General features: G+C 44.6%; 1 protein-coding gene across 1 annotated transcript; it reads right to left on the reverse strand.

Annotated features, from left to right (window-relative positions):
* Nucleotides 1-504: 504 nt before the first annotated feature.
* LOC127306843 (beta-glucuronosyltransferase GlcAT14A) lies at nt 505-4,808 on the reverse strand. The gene is made up of 4 exons (XM_051337549.2): nt 4,166-4,808; nt 2,995-3,070; nt 2,800-2,915; nt 505-1,336 (listed from the first exon to the last, which is right to left on the reverse strand). Exons 1-4 carry the CDS (start codon nt 4,806-4,808, stop codon nt 834-836), a joined length of 1,338 nt encoding a protein of 445 aa, XP_051193509.1. The 3' UTR covers nt 505-833.
* Between the last annotated feature and the right edge of the window lie 14,814 nt (nt 4,809-19,622).

The raw sequence follows: 19,622 nt of genomic DNA on the forward strand, positions 1-19,622 counted from the left end.
CGCGCGCGTCGATTGCTCTCCGGCGTGGATGTGGATTTCTCATCGGCGGGAGGTGCGGATGGGGTTTGGCCCGCATTGGCCCAAAAAACGACTAAAACCCGTATATCAGTCCATGCTGGCATATGCGGGCTGATATGCAGTGTCTGATAGAACAACGGTGCCCTAAAAATAGAGACCCCGGAAAACTTCAGATCAGACCCAGACTTATCATCGCATCTCCATGTCCTTGTACAGTCATTTCTCATTTCTCATCCTCTCCGGCTGTGCAACGCCGGTTGTCCCAACGGTGCTTCTTCCTAGTGCCTTGGCCTTGTCACCACAAGCACATTTCAATTCTTCAGTAACAATCCAAAGTGTTGTACAGTCCACTGAAAACTGAATTTAGAGTTTGTTTTGTTAGACTATTAGGTAATTTTCGAGTGAGTTTAATTACTGAAAGCAACATTACAAATGCACTAGTATATTTAACCACAGTTACAGGAACAAGGCAAACATCACCTACAATTTCTGTCAGTGAACTGGAATACCATCACCAGCTATAATATCATTGCCGTATCTTCTGAATAATGACCTAACAATTTTCAGTATACATTTTACAAAATCGGCAAGCCGTATTTATCTAATCACATCATCAGAAATTCAGGAGACCATTATCTGACAAGCGCAGCCTAACCTATCCTATGTTGAAAAGCAACTACTGTGTATATAACTACTCTGTGACTGTGTACAGGGAGCGTTAGTGGTGTTATATGCAGTCTCCTAGAACTGTCGACTACAGCATGCAACACTTGGTTTACATCAAGCCAAGACCTCAGATTCTTGTTTAGATGGATTCAGCTTTCAGAACTATCCGTGCATCCTCTTGTCTGACTGATCTCAGCTACGAAGCGCCTGAGCTTCTCTCCAGCACGCCCAGGCCTGACAACATTAGCGTCGCCCCATTTCGAGCACGGCTCCACATTCCCGCCTCGCTCTTCACCCGAATTCAGGCACCACACGGAACGGTTCAGCAGCTGCTCATCAACCTTCTTCAGCACCGGCGCGTCTTCCACGAACCGCCTCGCAAAGGCGGCGCTGCTGTTCACCAGGTTATCAAAATGTGTTTCATCAAGTGTAAGCGGCTCCAGCCCAGGAGGATCGTCCCAAACAAAGTAACGTAGGTCGCCGTTGACAGTGGTGTTTCTGAACTCAGGAGAACTGCATATGAGAGTCTGGAAGTAGGATTCCATGGAGTATGCTGCGTTGGCGAAGTACATTAGTAGCCTGCGTGGTAGGTTGTCCCAACCATGCACGCAATGTTCGGTGAAGTTCCTGCTCAGAATTACCCACGGAGAACCTGCATGACAGGAAAAGAAAAACATTCAGAAGTGGCATATATGTGACTAACAGTCAGCTAGGGATTCATGGAGGCAGGGTACAACGTATAAGTGAAGCTACTAAATAGGAGATTAAGTACGTTTCATAGGGCATGCTAACTTTCTGAGAAACAATTACAGGCATCCTAAGTGCATGGATCAAGTCAGTCGCCCCAGTAATATCACTACCTCTAAGATATCAACGCATGGATTGACCGTCAATTATGAAAACATTAGGATCAAACCCACCTAGACAAAATAGAAACATACTAATGAGATCTCCCAAGGACATTCTTCTTTGCGTACTCCATCTGCCCTCATTATAAACATACCGTTCCAGTGGTTGTTATCATTGTACTCAACTACTCATGCTGTCATGCTAGTTGACCCTTCATCTTTTTCCCACTATATGATGATTATTCCCCGCCAAGATTCTTCTACATATAGGTTTGTTCACAGAATTTCCTTAGCAACTCCCATGATTATTATTTTATGAATTCCACTTTTAATCCCTGAAGTACACTCAATTTTCCTATAGTTTCGTGTGAAAATATGTTTTCATTAGACAAAATGTTTCCAGAGCATGAGGTTTTAATTTAGTTTAGGTATCGCAATACTTGATCTTGACAAGACCCCAAAATAATCTAGTTTGTTGTGTCATCATTTGAAATGATGTGGAGATATTACTATGGAGTTTAATTGTTTCTACCTATGAAAGAAGTATACAAATGCTAATAGCAATTTTGCAAATATGATAAATAGTATCTAATTCTAAGCTCTGGTTCACCAAAAAGGTCATCACGTAATGATCTTTAGTTACTGAACAGAAAATAAATATCTGAATTTCTTTTCTCGAACACGCCTAGAAGCTCTTCATTTCATTAAAAGAAAGTACTAAGATAGCACGACGAAACCAAAAATTAAGCAATATATATATATGCCATCCGAGATATTTTTTTTTCAAAAAGGAAGGCAAATCCTCGCAGTTTCTGCATCCTCGGATCCACACATACATAATACTCCCTCTGTTCACAAATATAAGAAGTTTTGGATATTTCAAACTGAATTAGATATACACCATAATGAGTGAATCTACAAACTAAAATTACATTAGATACATACAAAAATAGATGAATCTACAAAAATTTTGAACATCTTATATTAGTGAACGGAGGGAGTATTACTGAAAACAACAAGCATCAATGTCAAACAACTAAATTTACAAAAAAAACAGAAGGAAAAACCCAGCGACATCATATCCTCTATTGTACCATAAATGTTTCACAGTGGACTATAATCCAACGGTAAGGCAGCATGGGACCCATCTAAGTAAATTTAATATTAATGGGGCTTCAGTTACAATCACTAAAATCCTGTAATATTTGTCTTATAAATGTCTTAACAATCAAATAGAAGCCTGAGCTAGAAACATGCTTGCACACACCTGTGAAAATCTTGAATGCCTCAGGCATTTGTCTTGTTTCTGTGGCAGGAAAGAGCTCAGTGTTTTTGTTCATATATAGACTCGAGTCAACAATAACTTTTTCAAAACGTTCATGCCTGGAAGGGCAAAGCGGAAAAATGTTAGGGAACAAAACAGTGTAAAGAGGAACATTCATTCTAGAGAGACACAACTCACTTTTTCCATCCAAGGTCACTTGAGTGATCAATGAAGTTGAGGTCCCTCGGCACAGAAGAAAACGCATAGAGGAGATCTGCATTAGAACCACCAGATGCTTCATATGAATAAAAACGACAAAATGGATGATCCAGAATTACACTAGATAATACGGTTTCTGCAGTAAACAATCAAACAAACAAATAATATATGTGAAGCAACTCTCTGTATGTCTATTGGTGCCAGAACTTGTCCAAAGTCGGGTTCTAAAAATGCTAGCAGTGGGCGGTGCTCTCCTTTTCTCTTTGCACCTGGATGCGATTTGTTGTTTTTCCGTTATGCTTTCATAATGGAAATCAATCCCATTGTGGTGGGTTTCGCCTGAAAAAAAAAGTCTATTGGTGCCAAATGGGTTGTCTGCAGAAAATGACAGTTCGGTCTTCCTTTTTGATAATATAATAAGAAGGAAAATGTGCGAAGAGTTTGTATTTTCCAGCAACTTGATAGCCTGAAGTTAACAGGAGTTGACTGCACCATGAGTGCAGGTGTGCAACTCTGACCAACTGATCAACCCCATGAGCGCTATCGTTAGGATATCAGTCTGATCCAGCATATTCATTTATTTAGTCTGAAAAACGAATATGCCACCGTTCTGACCAACCCATACGCTCTTAAACATGTTGCCAACGCCAATCTGTCATATCAGTTGGAAGTTCCTTTACGTGATGTTTGACCAAGATCCTAATAATTAGAAGCACATGTGAGATGCCCAGGCTCATGAAGGTTGTTGCGAAATTGATGGAGCAAGTACTACCTAGTACGGAGGTGCAAGACCGTTAGACTAGTTCACCGCAAAAACAGTTTCAGCACCGCTACGATGGCTGTACTGAAATATGGACAGGCAGAAACAGAGCTGAGCAAAGGTGTAAGTAGTACTACAAATACTAGTTGACAAGTACGTACACCTGGAGTATCCCAATTCAAAATGTGAGAATTCGCACCGATGACCGATTCACAGCTTGTAATGTCAGGCAACATTAACCAAATTAACGAAAGCTATTCCGTGCTCCCGACATCAGGCGGTACTACTATCAAGTCGTGATCTTCAAAGGTACTACTATATTAAAGAACATAAAAAATCTAGGAAGTAAGAGCATTGAGCACGGCAGTGAGCAGAGGAAGTGTCCTTTACCGTCTTGCGTGACGAGAGGGTAGTCCCAGGAGCTGAGCGTGACGAACCAGTCCCAGTCGTCCCCGATCCTGAGCAGCACCGCGGCGCCGTGCAGCGCGGCGGCGAGCACGGACGAGCCCGTCCTGTCGACCGCGTAGCTCTCCCCGACCACGTCGACGTTGGCGAACCCCCTCCACGCCGCCTCGGCCCGCACCGCGGCGGCCAGCTGTGTCCGCTCCTCACGCGACGCCCCGGCGTCCAGGTGCAGCAGGTAGCGGTTCCTCGGGTGGTACACGGCGGCGAGCAGCCTGAGGACCCTGCGGCCGTCCCCGCCCGTGCCGGATATCCAGTACGCGAAGGAGGGCGGGGTCCCTGGCCCCCGCGCCACGCGCGGCGGCCCTGCGGGCGGGACGGGCAAGCGGGAGTAGGCGAGCGCGTGCGGGGAGGCGCGGAAGAGCAGGAGCAGCGCCGCCAAGGCCAGCGCGGCGACCGCCAGGAACGGGGCCAGGCGGCACGGCCTCGTCGAGGCGGGCTTCATCTTCTGGGAGGTTTGACCCGCGCGGCCGGCGGCATGCGGCGTGTGCGACGCAAACTGGAAGCGCGGAGGGTGGTGGGCGGGGAGCGGAGGCGAGCGCGTGACGGCGGGACTGAGATCCAGTGACATGCTGTGGGCATGTCACCGGTGAACAGTGGCGTAACATGCGCTGCAAGCCGTTGGATCGAAAATGGACAGACAAGATCAAGCACTGTAGCGTTGCACTGTAGATGACCCTGTAGCAGATGTACTGTAGTGACGCACTGTAGATTTATCCCTGTAGCGATGCACTGTAGATTGTCCCTGTAGCGGCTACTGTTCATGTTCATCTGCCCATCCATTTTTAATCCAACGATCAGAACATGGTTGCATGTCACAGCACTGTTCATCCGTGACATGCCTCTTGCATGTCACCTGATCTCTGTCCGTGACGGCGGGGGTGAGGTCGGTCGTCGTCGTCGTCGACTAGCGCGTGGCTTGGAATTGGATGCTTGGGATTGGGACGAAGAGAGTTTGAAAGTTAGGCGAGGCGGCACGGGCCGGCGCCGAGGGACAGGAAGAAAGGTCTAGAAGTAGGAGGACGTGGTGAGGTGGTGGGAACCTACCGGTTGGCATTTACCGTAGTTTTTGCTTTTCCTTTTCAGATGCCGGTTGGCACTTAGTGGTTGTGGTGGGCCTGCGAGAGTTTAAATTGGGGGAAAGTCCATTTCAAACACTGAATTCGTAGAGGTTTGGCGATTTGAACTTTTACATTGAAATCTTTATCACCCCAATTGTTCGTTGTGTGTTTACGGTACTCCGGTGAGGGGAGCCTCAGGGAGGGGAGAGAGAGGGGGTCATAGGAAGGAGTCACTGAGACGGGGACACACAAGCTACCTAGATTCGGCGAGGTCCTACTGTTGCTTATCTGGAATTATTCAGCAACAAGTGCGAGATTACAATGGATTGAGTCGTATCCCGAGGGCTCCTAGGATGCGGCTTTTAAAGGCTCCGAATCTAAGGGCATCTCTAGCCGTCTCCCCGACGAGGCCCCCAGGACGCCTTTTTTTCATCTGGATGGACGAAAACGGCCCAGTCGTGCCCCCGGTTCCTCGTTTTCGTCTGGATCAGGCCTTTCATCCGTCTGGAGAGCCCAGGCCATCTCTGCCCCCCCCCCCCCCGGGGAGCGCTCGGGGACTCCGAACGAGAGAAAAGCGGGGACGGGCCCTGTGGTGACCCTGCATACCACTGCATGTTGTAGTATGCCAGTCATTGATATAACATTCACGAAGTACCAATCCGCAAATATTACATCCCTCAGAGTAGTAAGTACAACAGAACATAGCTGGTCCATAACTCATTCATTTATTATTACAAACCATATGTACATATCATCACGGAGTTCCTCCTAGGTCCAGAGAGGAATACTACTAGGTTCTAGGTGAACCCAACTTAGTTTACAATATAATAGTCTTAGCAAGTCATACATTTATTCTACTCGCGAAGCTAAGTACTAAAGTGTTCATACTGCTCAAATACTACTACTATAATACTAGCCTACGCTTGTTCTCCTTCGGAACACTCTCCGGCTCCGTAGACGATGAGGTAATCCACTCCCTCTAGACCTCCGGAGAGGTCTGGCTCTTCATAGCGGATCCCATCTGCTCCTTCTTGGCCATCGGTGTCCTCCTCAAGACGATTCAGGCAATCTAAGCAGGGGATTTAAGAATGGTATGAGTACGAGCGTACTCAACAAGTTCATATTAGGAAATAGGTGTTTAATGCACTAGCTACGATACTAGACCAGAAAGTCTAATACCAATGCATGTTTTAATAACCATTTCTTCAAAAGATTGCTTTTATTAAGAAGAACTATGTCCGTCAGCCTTCACCGGTTTACTAGAACTTCATGGAGTTCCTTTCCGGCAGCGTTCGCAGTTCCATAACCTGGAACAGGGAGTGACAGGTCACGATTCATTACACTCTGCAGAGGTGTGTTGCTTGATGACCCACAAGTATAGGGGGTGTATCGTAGTATCTTCGATAAGTAAGAGTGTCGAACCCAACGAGGAGCAGAAGGTGTTGACAAGCAGTTTCGATGAAGGATTCACTGTAAATGCTCACAAACAAGTATTCAGGGGGTTTTGATGTAGCAGTTGAATAAAGTACGGGTAAGTAAAGTGCGAGAGTAACAATTGCAGCGAGTGGCCCAATCCTTTTTAGCACAAAGGACAAGCCGGGTTGTTTACTTATAATGACCAAACGTTCTCGAGGACACACGGGATTTTAGTCTAGTACTTTCGCTACATACGGCTAATTAATCTTCATTGTTTTGATAAGTGTTGTGTGGGTGAACATGTGCTAATGTACCGCCCTTCCTAGGACTAATACATACTTGTGATTATACCCCTTGCAAGCATCCGCAACTACAAGAAAGTAATTAAGATAAATCTAACCACAGCCTTAAACTCTGAGATCCTGTTATCCCTCCTGCATCGATATACCAACGGGGGTTTAGGTTTCTGTCACTCCGGCAACCCCGCAATTGGCAAACGAGTACAAGATGCATTCCCCTAGGCCCATAAAGGTGAAGTGTCGTGTAGTCGACGTTCACACGACACCACTAGAAGAATAACACCACAACTTAAATATCATAACATTGAATATTACTCAACCATACTTCACTACTAACATTTAGACTTCACCCATGTCCTCAAGAACTAAACGAACTACTCACGAGACATCATATGGAACATGATCAGAGGTGATATGATGATGGATAACAATCTGAACATAAACCTTGGTTCAACGGTTTCACTCAATAGCATCAATAACAAGTAGAAATCAATACCGGGAGAGTTTCCCCTATCAAACAATCAAGATCAAACCCAAATTGCTACGGCGGTGACGATGTCCAGCGGTGGAGACGGCGGTGATGATGATGAAGATGATGATGATGGTGATGGAGATGATGTCCAGCTCGATGGCGGTGACGATGGCGTCGATTTCCCCCTCCCGGAGGGAATTTCCCCGGCGGATTTCAGCCCGCTGGAGAGCTCTTTTCTCTCTGGTGTTCTCCGCCCCGCAGAGGCGGCTGTAACTCTTCGCGAGGTACCCTCTGGAGCTTAGGTCTTCAGGACGAAGGATTTCGCGAAGAAAAGGAGGCGAGAGGGGCTGTGGGCCCCCCTCCTCATAGGGCGGCGTGGCCAGGCCTTGGGCCGCGCCGGCCTATGGGGTGGGCCCACCTCGGGTCCCCTCAGCTCCCCCTTCTGGCTCACTTCGTCATCTGGAAAAATAGGATTTTTGGTATAATTTCCGTCAGCTGTTGATCTTCCGAAATATTGCATTCTGACGGTGCTTTTTCCAGCAGAATCCTGGCTCCGGTGCTCGATCCTCCAATAATCATGAAACATGCAAAATAGATGAAATAACATAAGTATTATGTCCAAATATGAAATATATCAATGAATAATAGCAAATTATGATATAAAATAGTGATGCAAATTGGACGTATCAACTCCCCCCAAGCTTAGACTTCGCTTGTCCCCAAGCGAAACTGAACTCGGTAAACAGGACCACATGTTTATGGAGTGAAGAGTCGATCAATAAAATACGGAGAAGAAGCATCATATTCATTCACACAAGACATTCTAGTAAACAACTTCCTCATATAACTCAACTTGAAACAAGTATAAGGTAATCACAAATAAAGGTGCATAAGAAATCATAGTTGGTAATGGCAAACTTCATTCTTGGTCAGAGAACAATTAACAGGTTATATTTATCTATTGAGCAGCGCTCTCATGTTAAGGTTTATATGGCACAACTTGCATACTCAATCATAATAATCTCCTCATGATCATTGATAACTTGCAAAGCTATATTCATTTAGATAAAACTTGTACTAAACAAGGAAGAATAAAAGACATGATGAAGCAAATCACAATATAATGGTTTGATCACAACTACTCAAATGCTTGCTTGAGATGGAGGGAAATAGGTTTACTGACTCAACATAAAGTAAAAGACAGGCCCTTCGCAGAGGGAAGCAGGGATTAAATCATGTGCTAGAGCCTTTTCAGTTTTGAAATCATATAAAGAGAATAAAAGTAACATTTTGAGAGGTGTTTGTTGTTGTCAACGACTAGTAGCAGGTACTCTAACCCCCTTGCCAGACAAACCTTCAAAGAGCGGCTCCCATTTTATTTTTATTTTGTATGGCACTCCTTCCAACCTTTCTTTCACAACCATGGCTAACCGAATCCTCGGGTGCCTGCCAACAATCTCATACCACGAAGGAGTGCCTTTTTATTTTAGTTTTATTATGATGACACTCCCCCCAACCTTTGCTTACACAAGCCATGGCTAACCGAATCCTTCGGGTGCCGTCCATCAATCACATACCATGGAGGAGTGTCTATTTAGTTTAGTTAATTTGGGACTGGGAATCCCATTGCCAGCTCTTTTTGCAAAATTATTGGATAAGCGGATGAAGCCACTAGTCCATTGGTGAAAGTTGCCCAACAAGATTGAAAGATAAAACACCACATACTTCCTCATGAGCTATAAAACATTGACACAAATAAGAGATAGTAGATTTTGAATTGTTTAAAGGTAGCACACGAAGTATTTACTTGGAATGGCAGGAAATACCATGTAGTAGGCAGATATGGTGGACACAAATGACATAGGTTTGGGTTAAGGTTTGGATGTACGAGAAGTATTCCCTCTCAGTACAGGTCTTTGGCTAGCAAGGTTAATTAGCAAGCATAAGAGTCGAGGGAAACAAACAAATATACATGTGATAGAGACAATCATGCATCTTCCTTGTAAGCACAAACAGTTTTAACTTCAGAATAATAAGCTATGAGCTAACAAGAAAGAAAGACAATGAAACAACTACATGTATTCCTCTTTTCTACTTAAACCTCAAAGTGTTGTTGCTATTGACCAATGCTAAGTTTGCCAAAACCAAATAGATTTATTCAATGCTCCCAAAGTGATACCAATACTAATAACAAGATCAATCATATAGTAGAGATTGCAAATTAAAATAAGATGTGCAATATGTAAATGATAAGACTTCTCATTAATATTCCATAACGATAACTCACACCAAGGGATACATGGACAACCAACTAAAGGAGAGATACTTCCACACTGCAACCCATCTTATATGATAACTTCCCTACTCATGATATGACACTACTTGACAGTAAAAAGTAAAAGATAGTGATGATGTGATACCGCGGCACTCCCCCAAGCTTGGAACAAACCAAGGGGATGCCAATACCGATGATGAATTACTCCTTTGGAGATGGTGGTGATGAACTCCTCCCGCGCTTCTTACAGATCTCCTTCAGCTTCAGTTTCTCAGCTTGGCAATTCTGCACTAAAACTCGAAGGGATTCATTGTTATCTGAAGTTGGCGATGATGACCTTGTGATGGGAATCGAGTAGTATCCCAGCATTCTACGGAGACGGTAATTCTCCTCCTGGAGTATCTCCACTTCTCTTCTTAGAGCCCGGTATTGATCACAAAACTCATCGGTAGTCCGTAGAGCTTCTTCCAATATGGGGAAAGAATCGAGGCTAAGAGCAGGTGGTAAAGGTCCCTGCAAGTTATGAGAAAAAGCACGTCGAGTGTCAACAGATCCCACCAAGATTTGCTTACTCCCAACGGCTTGTTGCTCTTGTCTTGATGACACCCTTTTCACTTCTTCCTCCGAAAGCCCCTTGCCCTTGTTGTTGGAGGCCATGGTGCTTCTAGATTGAGAACAGACCTGGCAGAAACAGCTCGAAACAAAACACGTCGAGAAAACGATATACGGAACTCCAGGGGTCCGGGGGATTATATAGCAAAAAATTTCACGACAAAAGGAAAGTACCAGGTCGAACCAGAGTCGGAAAGGGGCGACGAGGCGGCCAGCTCATAGGGCGGCGCGGCCTGGCTGGGGCCCGCGCCGGCCTATGGGGGCACGCCCTCGTGCGTCTCCTCCACTCCATTTCGATCTCGTAATTTTTCATATTTTCCAAAAACAGCAAAAATATTGTTCGGAAAGTAAATTGCGAACTTTTCATTACCAGTACTGTTACCTATTCAAAGTCGAGTTCTGGCGAACTGCCAATTTGTCCTTTGATGAAGGCCTCCGGTGTTTCCACTCGAATAATATCAACATCAACATTATAAGAATCACCTGAGATATAATGCTTGAGTCTTTGTCCATTCACCACTTGCGTGGCATTGCCTTGGAGAGAGCTAATTTTAATTGCTCCTGAACGATACACCTCCTCAACAACATATGGTCCTTCCCACTTCGAGAGTAATTTCCCTGCAAAGAATCTGAGACGAGACCGATACAATAGGACTTTGTCCCCGATATTAAATTCTCTTTTGATAATCCTTCTATCATGCCATTTTTTAACTTTCTCTTTAAAGAGTTTAGCATTTTCATAAGCTTCACTTCTCCATTCATCTAGAGAACTCAATTGCAACAACCTCTTATTACCGGCAAGTTTAGGATCTTTATTTAATTCTCTAACAGCCCAATAAGCTTTGTGCTCTAGTTCTAAAGGTAAATGACAAGCTTTCCCATAAACCATTTTATAAGGTGACATTCCCATGGGATTTTTATAAGCAGTTCTATAAGCCCATAGTGCATCCTTCAATTTACTAGCCCAATTCTTTCTAGTTTTATTAACAGTCTTTTGCAAGATAGATTTAATTTCTCTATTTGATAATTCTACTTGCCCGCTAGTTTGAGGATGATAAGCGGAAGCAATTCTATGATTAATACCATATTTAGCAAGAGTTTTTCTAAAACCACCATGAATAAAATGGGAACCTCCATCAGTCATAATATATCTAGGAACTCCAAATCTAGGAAAAATAATATCTAAAAGCATTCTTAAAGAGTTCTCACCATCAGCACTTTTTGTAGGTATGGCTTCCACCCATTTAGTAACATAATCGACAGCAACAAGTATATGAGTGTTACCTTCTGAAGAGGGAAAAGGTCCAATGAAGTCAAATCCCCAACAATCGAACGGTTCAATAACAAGAGTATAATTCATAGGCATTTCATTGCATCTGGAGATATTACCAACCCTTTGACATTCATCACAAGATAAAATAAACTTTCTCGCATCTTTGAAGAGAGTCGGCCAATAAAAACCTGATTGTAGAACCTTTTGCGCGGTTCTATCTCCGGCGTGATGTCCTCCATAAGCACTACCATGACATTTACTTAATATCTCTTGTTGTTCATATTCGGGAACACATCTTCGCAGAATACCATCCACTCCTTCTTTATATAAGTGTGGGTCATCCCAGAAATAATGCCTCAAGTCATAAAAGAATTTCCTCCGTTGCTGAGCTGAAAAGGTTGGAGGCAAGTACTTGGAAACAATAAAGTTAGCATAATCAGCATACCAAGGACTGTCTCGCGAGCTCACCTTTATTACAGCCAATTGTTCCTTTGGAAAACTATCATTAACAGGAACAGGATCATAAGCAATATTTTCCAATCTAGACAAATTATCAGCAACAGGGTTATCAGCACCTTTCGTATCTACAATATGTAAATCAAATTGTTGCAACAGAAGTACCCATCTAATAAGCCTTGGCTTAGCATCTTTCTTTTGCATAAGGTATCTGATTGCAGCATGATCAGTATGTATAGTAACTTTTGAATCAACAATATAAGACCTAAACTTATCACAAGCAAAGACTACAGCTAACAATTCTTTTTCAGTAGTAGCATAATTTCTTTGAGCATCATCAAGAGTCTTACTAGCATAATGAATAACATTAAGTTTTTTGTTTACTCGCTGTCCAAGAACAGCGCCTACAGCAAAATCACTAGCATCACACATAATTTCAAATGGTAAATTCCAATCAGGAGGTTCAACTATAGGAGCAGTTATTAAGGCTTTCTTTAGAGTTTCAAAAGCTTCCTTACAATCATCATCAAAAACAAAAGGTACATCTTTTTGAAGAAGATTGGTAAGAGGCTTTGAAATCTTGGAGAAATCTTTAATAAACCTCCTATAAAACCCAGCATGACCAAGAACACTACGAATACCTTTAACATCCCTAGGATAGGGCATCTTCTCTATCGCTTCAACTTTAGCTCTATCAACTTCAATACCTCTCTCGGAAATTTTATGTCCCAATACAATTCCTTCATTAACCATAAAGTGGCATTTCTCCCAATTAAGAACAAGGTTAGTTTCTTCACATCTCTGCAAAACTTTATCAAGGTTCCGCAAGCAATTATCAAAAGAATTCCCATAGACAGAAAAATCATCCATGAATACCTCTACAATACTCTCGCAAAAGCCATGAAAAATAGCAGACATGCATCTTTGAAATGTAGCAGGAGCATTACATAAACCAAAAGGCATACGTCTATAAGCATAAGTTCCATAGGGATAAGTGAAAGTGGTTTTCTCTTGATCCTTAGTTTTAACAGCAATTTGTGAAAACCTAGAATAACCATCAAGAAAACAAAAGTGAGTATTTTTAGATAACCTTTCTAACATTTGATCAATAAAAGGCAAAGGGTAATGATCTTTTTTAGTAACTTTATTAACTTTTCGATAATCAATGCACATTCTATACCCTACAACTACTCTTTGAGGTATGAGCTCATCATTATCATTAGGCACAACAGTCATTCCTCCTTTCTTAGGAACACAATGCACAGGACTAACCCATCTACTATCAGCAATAGGATATATAATACCAGCTTCAAGAAGTCTTAATACCTCATTTCTTACCACATCCTTCATCTTAGGAATTAGACGACGCTGAGGTTCAACAACAGGCTTCGCATCATCTTCCATATTAATGGCGTGTTGGCAAATAGAGGGAGAAATCCCCTTCAAGTCATCAAGAGTGTAGCCAATAGCACCTCGGTGTTTCTTCAATATTTCCAATAACCTTTCTTCTTCAAACTCTGAAAGCTTAGAACTAATAATAACAGGATATATTTTCTTATCATCAATATGAGCATATTTAAGATTATCAGGCAAAGGTTTTAAATCAAAGACAGGATCTTCCTTTGGTGGCGGTGTTGTACCCAGATCTTCCACCGGTAAATCATGCTTAAGAATAGGTTGGCGAAGAAAATTTTCATCAAGCTCATCTCTTTCTTTCCTAAAAACTTCACTCTCGCTATTCTCCAAATGTTGCTGCAAAGGATTATTAGGAACAAGAACAATAGATGCACACTGTTCCATTTTAAAATCATCATTAGGCGGATCAATTTTATAAGGAGTTTTGGTAAATTTAGAGAAGTTAAACTCATAAGATTCACCAGCAAATTTAGTCAAAATTTTCTCTTTCTTGCAATCTATAATAGCTCCACAAGTATTTAGAAAAGGTCTACCAAAAATGATAGGACAATATTCACTAGCAGCAGAACCAAGTACCAAAAAGTCAGCAGGATATTTAATCTTACTACATAGAACTTCCACATCTCGAACAATACCAATTGGAGAAATAGTTTCTCTATTAGCCAGCTGAATAACCACATCAATATCTTCAAGTTCACAAGAACCAATTTTGTGCATAATCTCCGTGTAAAGCTGTTGGCGTCCGAAACCCACCGGCGAGCTGCGGCTGGCAACACGAAGAGCCGGGAGGCTCCCAGAACTGCGGCTGGCCCTGGTCCCTCGAGCGACGGCCCACAAAGCCTCGGCACGCACGTCCGATGCTAGTGCAAGGGCGTGCCACCTGACCTATACCTGGTCAGGAAGGTGATGGATTTGCTTCGCTTAGTTTCCTGCCCGCAAAGCCTCGGCACGCACGTCCGATGCTGGTGCAAGGGCGTGCCACCTGACCTATACCTGGTCAGGAAGGTGATGGATTTGCTTCGCTTAGTTTCCTGCATGGCATACACGTAAACATTAAATACGAGCCTCGATCGGCTCTCAGGTCGTCCTGTGAATCGGCTCAAGGAGCCGATCCACCCATGGTTCGTATGAGGTCTACGATCACATGGTGGTCCTGCTTGATCAATATAAAGCTAAAGCGACCTACGACGATTTAGGGTTTTCACCACATAATCGGAACATCCTACGCGTGATTGAGCCTGGCAGCCACGCACGGTGATAATAAACCAACCCTAGACAAGGCCTAAAAACCAACATGAAGTTGATCCCCGGAACATCTTATCTAGGGCTAGCAAACTACACCCTACGTGCTACTGGATCCTTCAACCCGTTTGCAAGGCCTAACTATGCAGATATTAAACTAATCCTTGAAAAACAAGGAGCAATCATAACGGATCGGATCTACTAAATAATGATCAAGCAAGGTGCCGCCCTTACACCTAAGATAGGTGTAAGGGCGGCTAGACGTCTAAGGGTTGCACGGACAAAAGCATGTGACACGATGAAACAATGCTAACCCTAACACATCTATGATAACTACGTTGCTTGCCATCAACAAGGCTTCAGTACGAGCAACGCATGAACAACGAATAAACGTATACTGCCTAGATCGCAAGATGCGATCTAGGCAGCATGATGCTTACCCGGAAGAAACCCTCGAAACAAGGGGTTGGCGATGCGCCTAGATTGGTTTGTGATGAACGTGATTGTTGTTTTTCTCAATAACCCTAGATACATATTTATAGTCCGTAGACTTTCTAACGTGGGAATAATCCCAACCGTGTACGAGCCAAATTCTAACTAACCGACACGTATCCTACTATATTTACAGATACACGGGCAAACTAGCCCAAACTTCTTGTACAAGGCCGATTCATGTATATTTTCCGTGTATATTCTTCAAGCCCATCTTAATCACGGCCCACCTCTGATCTGGTCAAATTCTGGTGATAACACATGCCCCCCTGGTTTTGGAATTGATAATTCCAAAATCATTTTGCTTTTTCTTCGTCGGGTCATGTCGTGGCAGAGCAGAACCGTCGCAGCATCCTTCATCATGATGCCTTGCCTTCTCAACTTCTCCGCGTGACCTGGCAGTTTTTTTTTCTTTGGGCACCACACTGCTGCGGCATTGAATCTCCACTATATCCTCTTTTATTTAACCGCTCCAAACAGTTCGCCACTTCATCCCCTTGCTCTGTTCTGGCCATCGGCACCAAGAAACCCCAATCTCAGAGCAATGTCTTCCTCCTCTTCCTCCTCCGCCTCGTCGGATCTCTCCTCCCAGTCCTTCTCCACTTCCTCCTCCTCCTCCCGCGAACCCACGCCAGAGTGGGATCCGATGGCGGCTCAGATGGCGGCGCACGACGAGCGCGCCCCAGAGGAGTGGGACCAGGAGGACCACGCCTCCTCCGTCTGGTCCGAGGATGACAAGTCCTTGACCAGCGGAGACGAAGAGCTCCAGTTCCTCGCCAATGGGGAACTGGAATCGGAGAGCGAGGATGACTCGTTCTCCTGGGATGACTACACCTCCTCTGAGGAAGAGGAGGAAGAAGACGACGACAACTCCCTCGAGGACTACCCGCCGGCGAAGCGCTTCCGCGCCGGGTCCGACGACGACGACGATGATGAAGATGAGGAGGCCCCCAATGAGGGCCACTGGAGCAGCGACGAGGAGCCCGCCGGCAGTAGCGCCGACGAGAGCTCCGACGACGACGACGAGGGTAGCGACGGCCCGTAGACTAGGACCTACTAGTATAGGCCTAGTAGTAGTAGTAGCAGATTGGTCAATAGACCTTTCTTTTGTTCTTCCTCCCTTGAGCAATCAGCTCTTTCTTTGTAAGAAATCCTCTTATTAATGAAGAAGATATTCCCCTATTAACTTTGCTTTCTTGTCAATTTTGCCGATTGTCAAACGAAGTCGCCGCACAAAGAGCCGATGGCAGGGCATCGGCTTGTACCATAAACACGATTTGAGGCCAAACAATTGCCTATTCACACGGTCAAACAGATCCAATCCATGTCCAAGCCATCCTCCAACCTCAAACGTGCAGATTCAGCAAATCCAATGAGAGAATCATCTCAGATGCCATGATCTTCTGGCCTGAAACCGATCTGTTAACCTGCTCAATTTGAGCTTGTTCCTCTAGAGTCGATGACTATGCATCGGCTTTTTATTCTGAAGTCGATGTCCGTGCATCGGCTGTGACTTGCATATAATTTTTTTTTTACTGGCCGATTTTATACATCGGCCCCCATGTTTCACTGTCCATCATCCCACATACTCGGGAAATACTTCTTGAGATGTTGACCATTGACAGCTGCTGGGAACTTAGCGCCGTCCAGCTACTCCAGCATGTATGCATTACCCTTCAAAACTTGGACGACTTTGTATGGACCGTGCCAATTAGGAGACCATTTGCCATATGCTTTATCCTTGGTTCCTAATGGCAACACGGCTTCCCATACTAGATCACCAACTTGAAACTCCTTTGGTCTCACCTTCTTATTATATGCACGAGCAACCCTGGCTTTATTCTCTTTAATCTTCTCCAGGGACCAAAGTCTAAGTTCCGTTGTATCCTCGATAGTATCACTCATCAGAGCTGCATACTCTTCAGCTGTCAGGTCATTCTGAAACGTGACACGTCTCGATCCAGCCGTAATTTCCCAAGGTAATACGGCTTCCTGCCCATAGACAAGCTGGTATGGCGAAGTCTTTATAGCTCCATGGCATGACATGCGATAGGCCCACAAAGCTTCTGACAATGTCTCATGCCAAACCCTAGGGTTCTCGTCAATCTTCCTCTTAATCAGCCTGATCAGGCTCTGATTGGACGCTTCAGCTTGCCCATTGGCTTGAGCATAATATGGAGATGATCGGACCAGCTTAATTCCCATGTCATCGCAGAACTTTCTGAATTCTTTGGAGATGAAGACCGAACCTCCATCGGTCGTGATGGTTTGAGGAATCCCGAACCTATGAATGACGTGTTCTTTTACAAACTTGATCACATCTTCTGATTTTACCTTCTTCATAGGGACGGCCTCCACCCATTTGGTGAAGTAATCTGTAATGGCCAGGATCCACTCGTGGACTTTGCTCGACGCAGGATGGATTTTGCCGATCATATCCATGCCCCAACCTCGGAATGGCCAAGGTTTGATGATGGGATTCATTGCCGATGCGGGTACCATCTGAATCTTCCCGAACATCTGACACGCTTGGCATCCCTTGTAGTACTTGAAGCAGTCCTCAAGCATGGTGGGCCAGTAAAACCCTGATCGCCTAATCAGCCACTTCATCTTATGAGCCGATTGGTGAGTTCCACAGGCGCCTTCATGCACCTCATGTAAGAGCCGATTAGACTCAGTTGGTCCCAGGCACTTGAGCAGTAACCCTTCCAACGTCCTGTAGAACATATCATCTCCTATAAGGACATATTTCATGGCCTTGTATCTTATCCGTTTAGGTGCCCCCCGAGCCGAATCCTTCAAGTAATTGAAGATATCGGCTCTCCAGTCATCCTGTTCTAGGAACTGCACCTGAACTTCTGACCCGTCTGGTATGTCCTTGTAGCCTGACGCCATCTGTGCGAGATCGTTGGCCTCGGTATTTTGAGATCTTGGGACCCAATTGAAGTTGATGTACCGAAATTTTGTCATCAGCTCGCGGCATTCCATCCAATATGGGAAGAGTGACTCACTCTCGCACTTGTACTCATCCGTGAGCTGGGAGATCACCAACTTCGAGTCTCCAAAAAGTTCCACCGCTTCTGCCCCGGCTTCCAAAAGCAACTCCATTCCCTTGCGTACTGCTTCATACTCAGCGACATTGTTAGTGCAAGGGGTAGATAGCCTGATGGAGAAGGAATAATTTGCCCCCCGAGGCGACACGAGCAAAATGCCGATGCCACAACCGTCGTCACAAGCCGATCCATCGAAGAACATAGCCCATGCACGTACAGATAGTGCTGCTATATTAGTATTAATCCGCTTAGCTATGAGATCGGCCAACGCTTGTCCCTTGACTGCTTTCGCAGGCTGATACCGGAGATCGAATTCCGATAATGCAAACATCCACTTACCAAGTTGGCCTTTCAAAACAGGAGCCGACATCATGTGCTTGACAACGTCTGACTTGCATATGACGATGATTTCTGCCGTCAAAAGGATATGATGAAGCTTGGTGCAGGTGAAGAATAGGCAGAGGCATAACTTCTCGACCTCAGGATACCTTGTCTCTGCATCCAACATCCTTCTGCTGAGGTAGAAAACGACCTTTTCAACACCCTCATAGAGTTGCACCACTACTGAAGCGATGGACGTGTCAGCTACCGATAAGTAGACATAGAACGGCCTGTCTTGCTGAGGTGGAACTAGCACAGGCGGTGTTGTTAGATACCGCTTAATCTCGTCAAACGCCTGCTGCTGCTCTGCCCCCCAGTGAAACTCGTCATCAGATTTGATCTTCACCAACGCCATGAACGGCTCGATTCGTCCTGATAGGTTAGAGATGAACCGTCGGACGAAGTTGATCTTGCCGATGAGACGTTGGAGTTCCTTCTTCGTGGTGGGCGGCTGCATGGTACGTACTGCCTCCTGACTTTTCAGGCCGATCTCAATTCCTCGTTCATGAACCAGAAAACCTAGGAACTGACCGGCCGTCACACCAAAGGCACACTTCTTTGGATTCATTCTCAGTTCGAATTTCCGAGTTCGGTCTAGGATGCGCCGCAGATCATCCAAGTGTCCCTCCATGGAGACAGACTTGACCACCACGTCATCGATGTAGATTTCCACCAACTTGCCGATCAGATCATGAAAAATATAATTCATGGCTCTTTGGTACGTTGCACCAGCATTCTTCAACCCAAAGGTCATGACTACATACTCAAACAAGCCCACTGACCCTGGTACTCTGAATGCAGTCTTGTGTATATCTTCTGGAGCCATGAAGATCTGGTTGTAGCCGGCATTGCCATCCATGAAACTCAACACCTTGTGGCCAGCAGCTGCATTGATCAATGTTTCTGCCACAGGCATTGGGTATTCATCCTTTGGAGT

Source organism: Lolium perenne, chromosome 2 (assembly GCF_019359855.2).
Source record: "Lolium perenne isolate Kyuss_39 chromosome 2, Kyuss_2.0, whole genome shotgun sequence".
NCBI classification, from domain to species: domain Eukaryota; kingdom Viridiplantae; phylum Streptophyta; class Magnoliopsida; order Poales; family Poaceae; genus Lolium; species Lolium perenne.

Excerpts from the sequence above, each read along its gene's own strand:
- LOC127306843 (XM_051337549.2), bottom strand. The coding sequence starts at position 4,808 with ATGTCACTGGATCTCAGTCCCGCCGTCACGCGCTCGCCTCCGCTCCCC. Across the intron at positions 3,071-4,165 it reads CCCTCTCGTCACGCAAGACG|ATCTCCTCTATGCGTTTTCT; the intron begins GTAAAGGACACT and ends GTTCTAATGCAG. Across the intron at positions 2,916-2,994 it reads AGTGACCTTGGATGGAAAAA|GCATGAACGTTTTGAAAAAG; the intron begins GTGAGTTGTGTC and ends TTGCCCTTCCAG.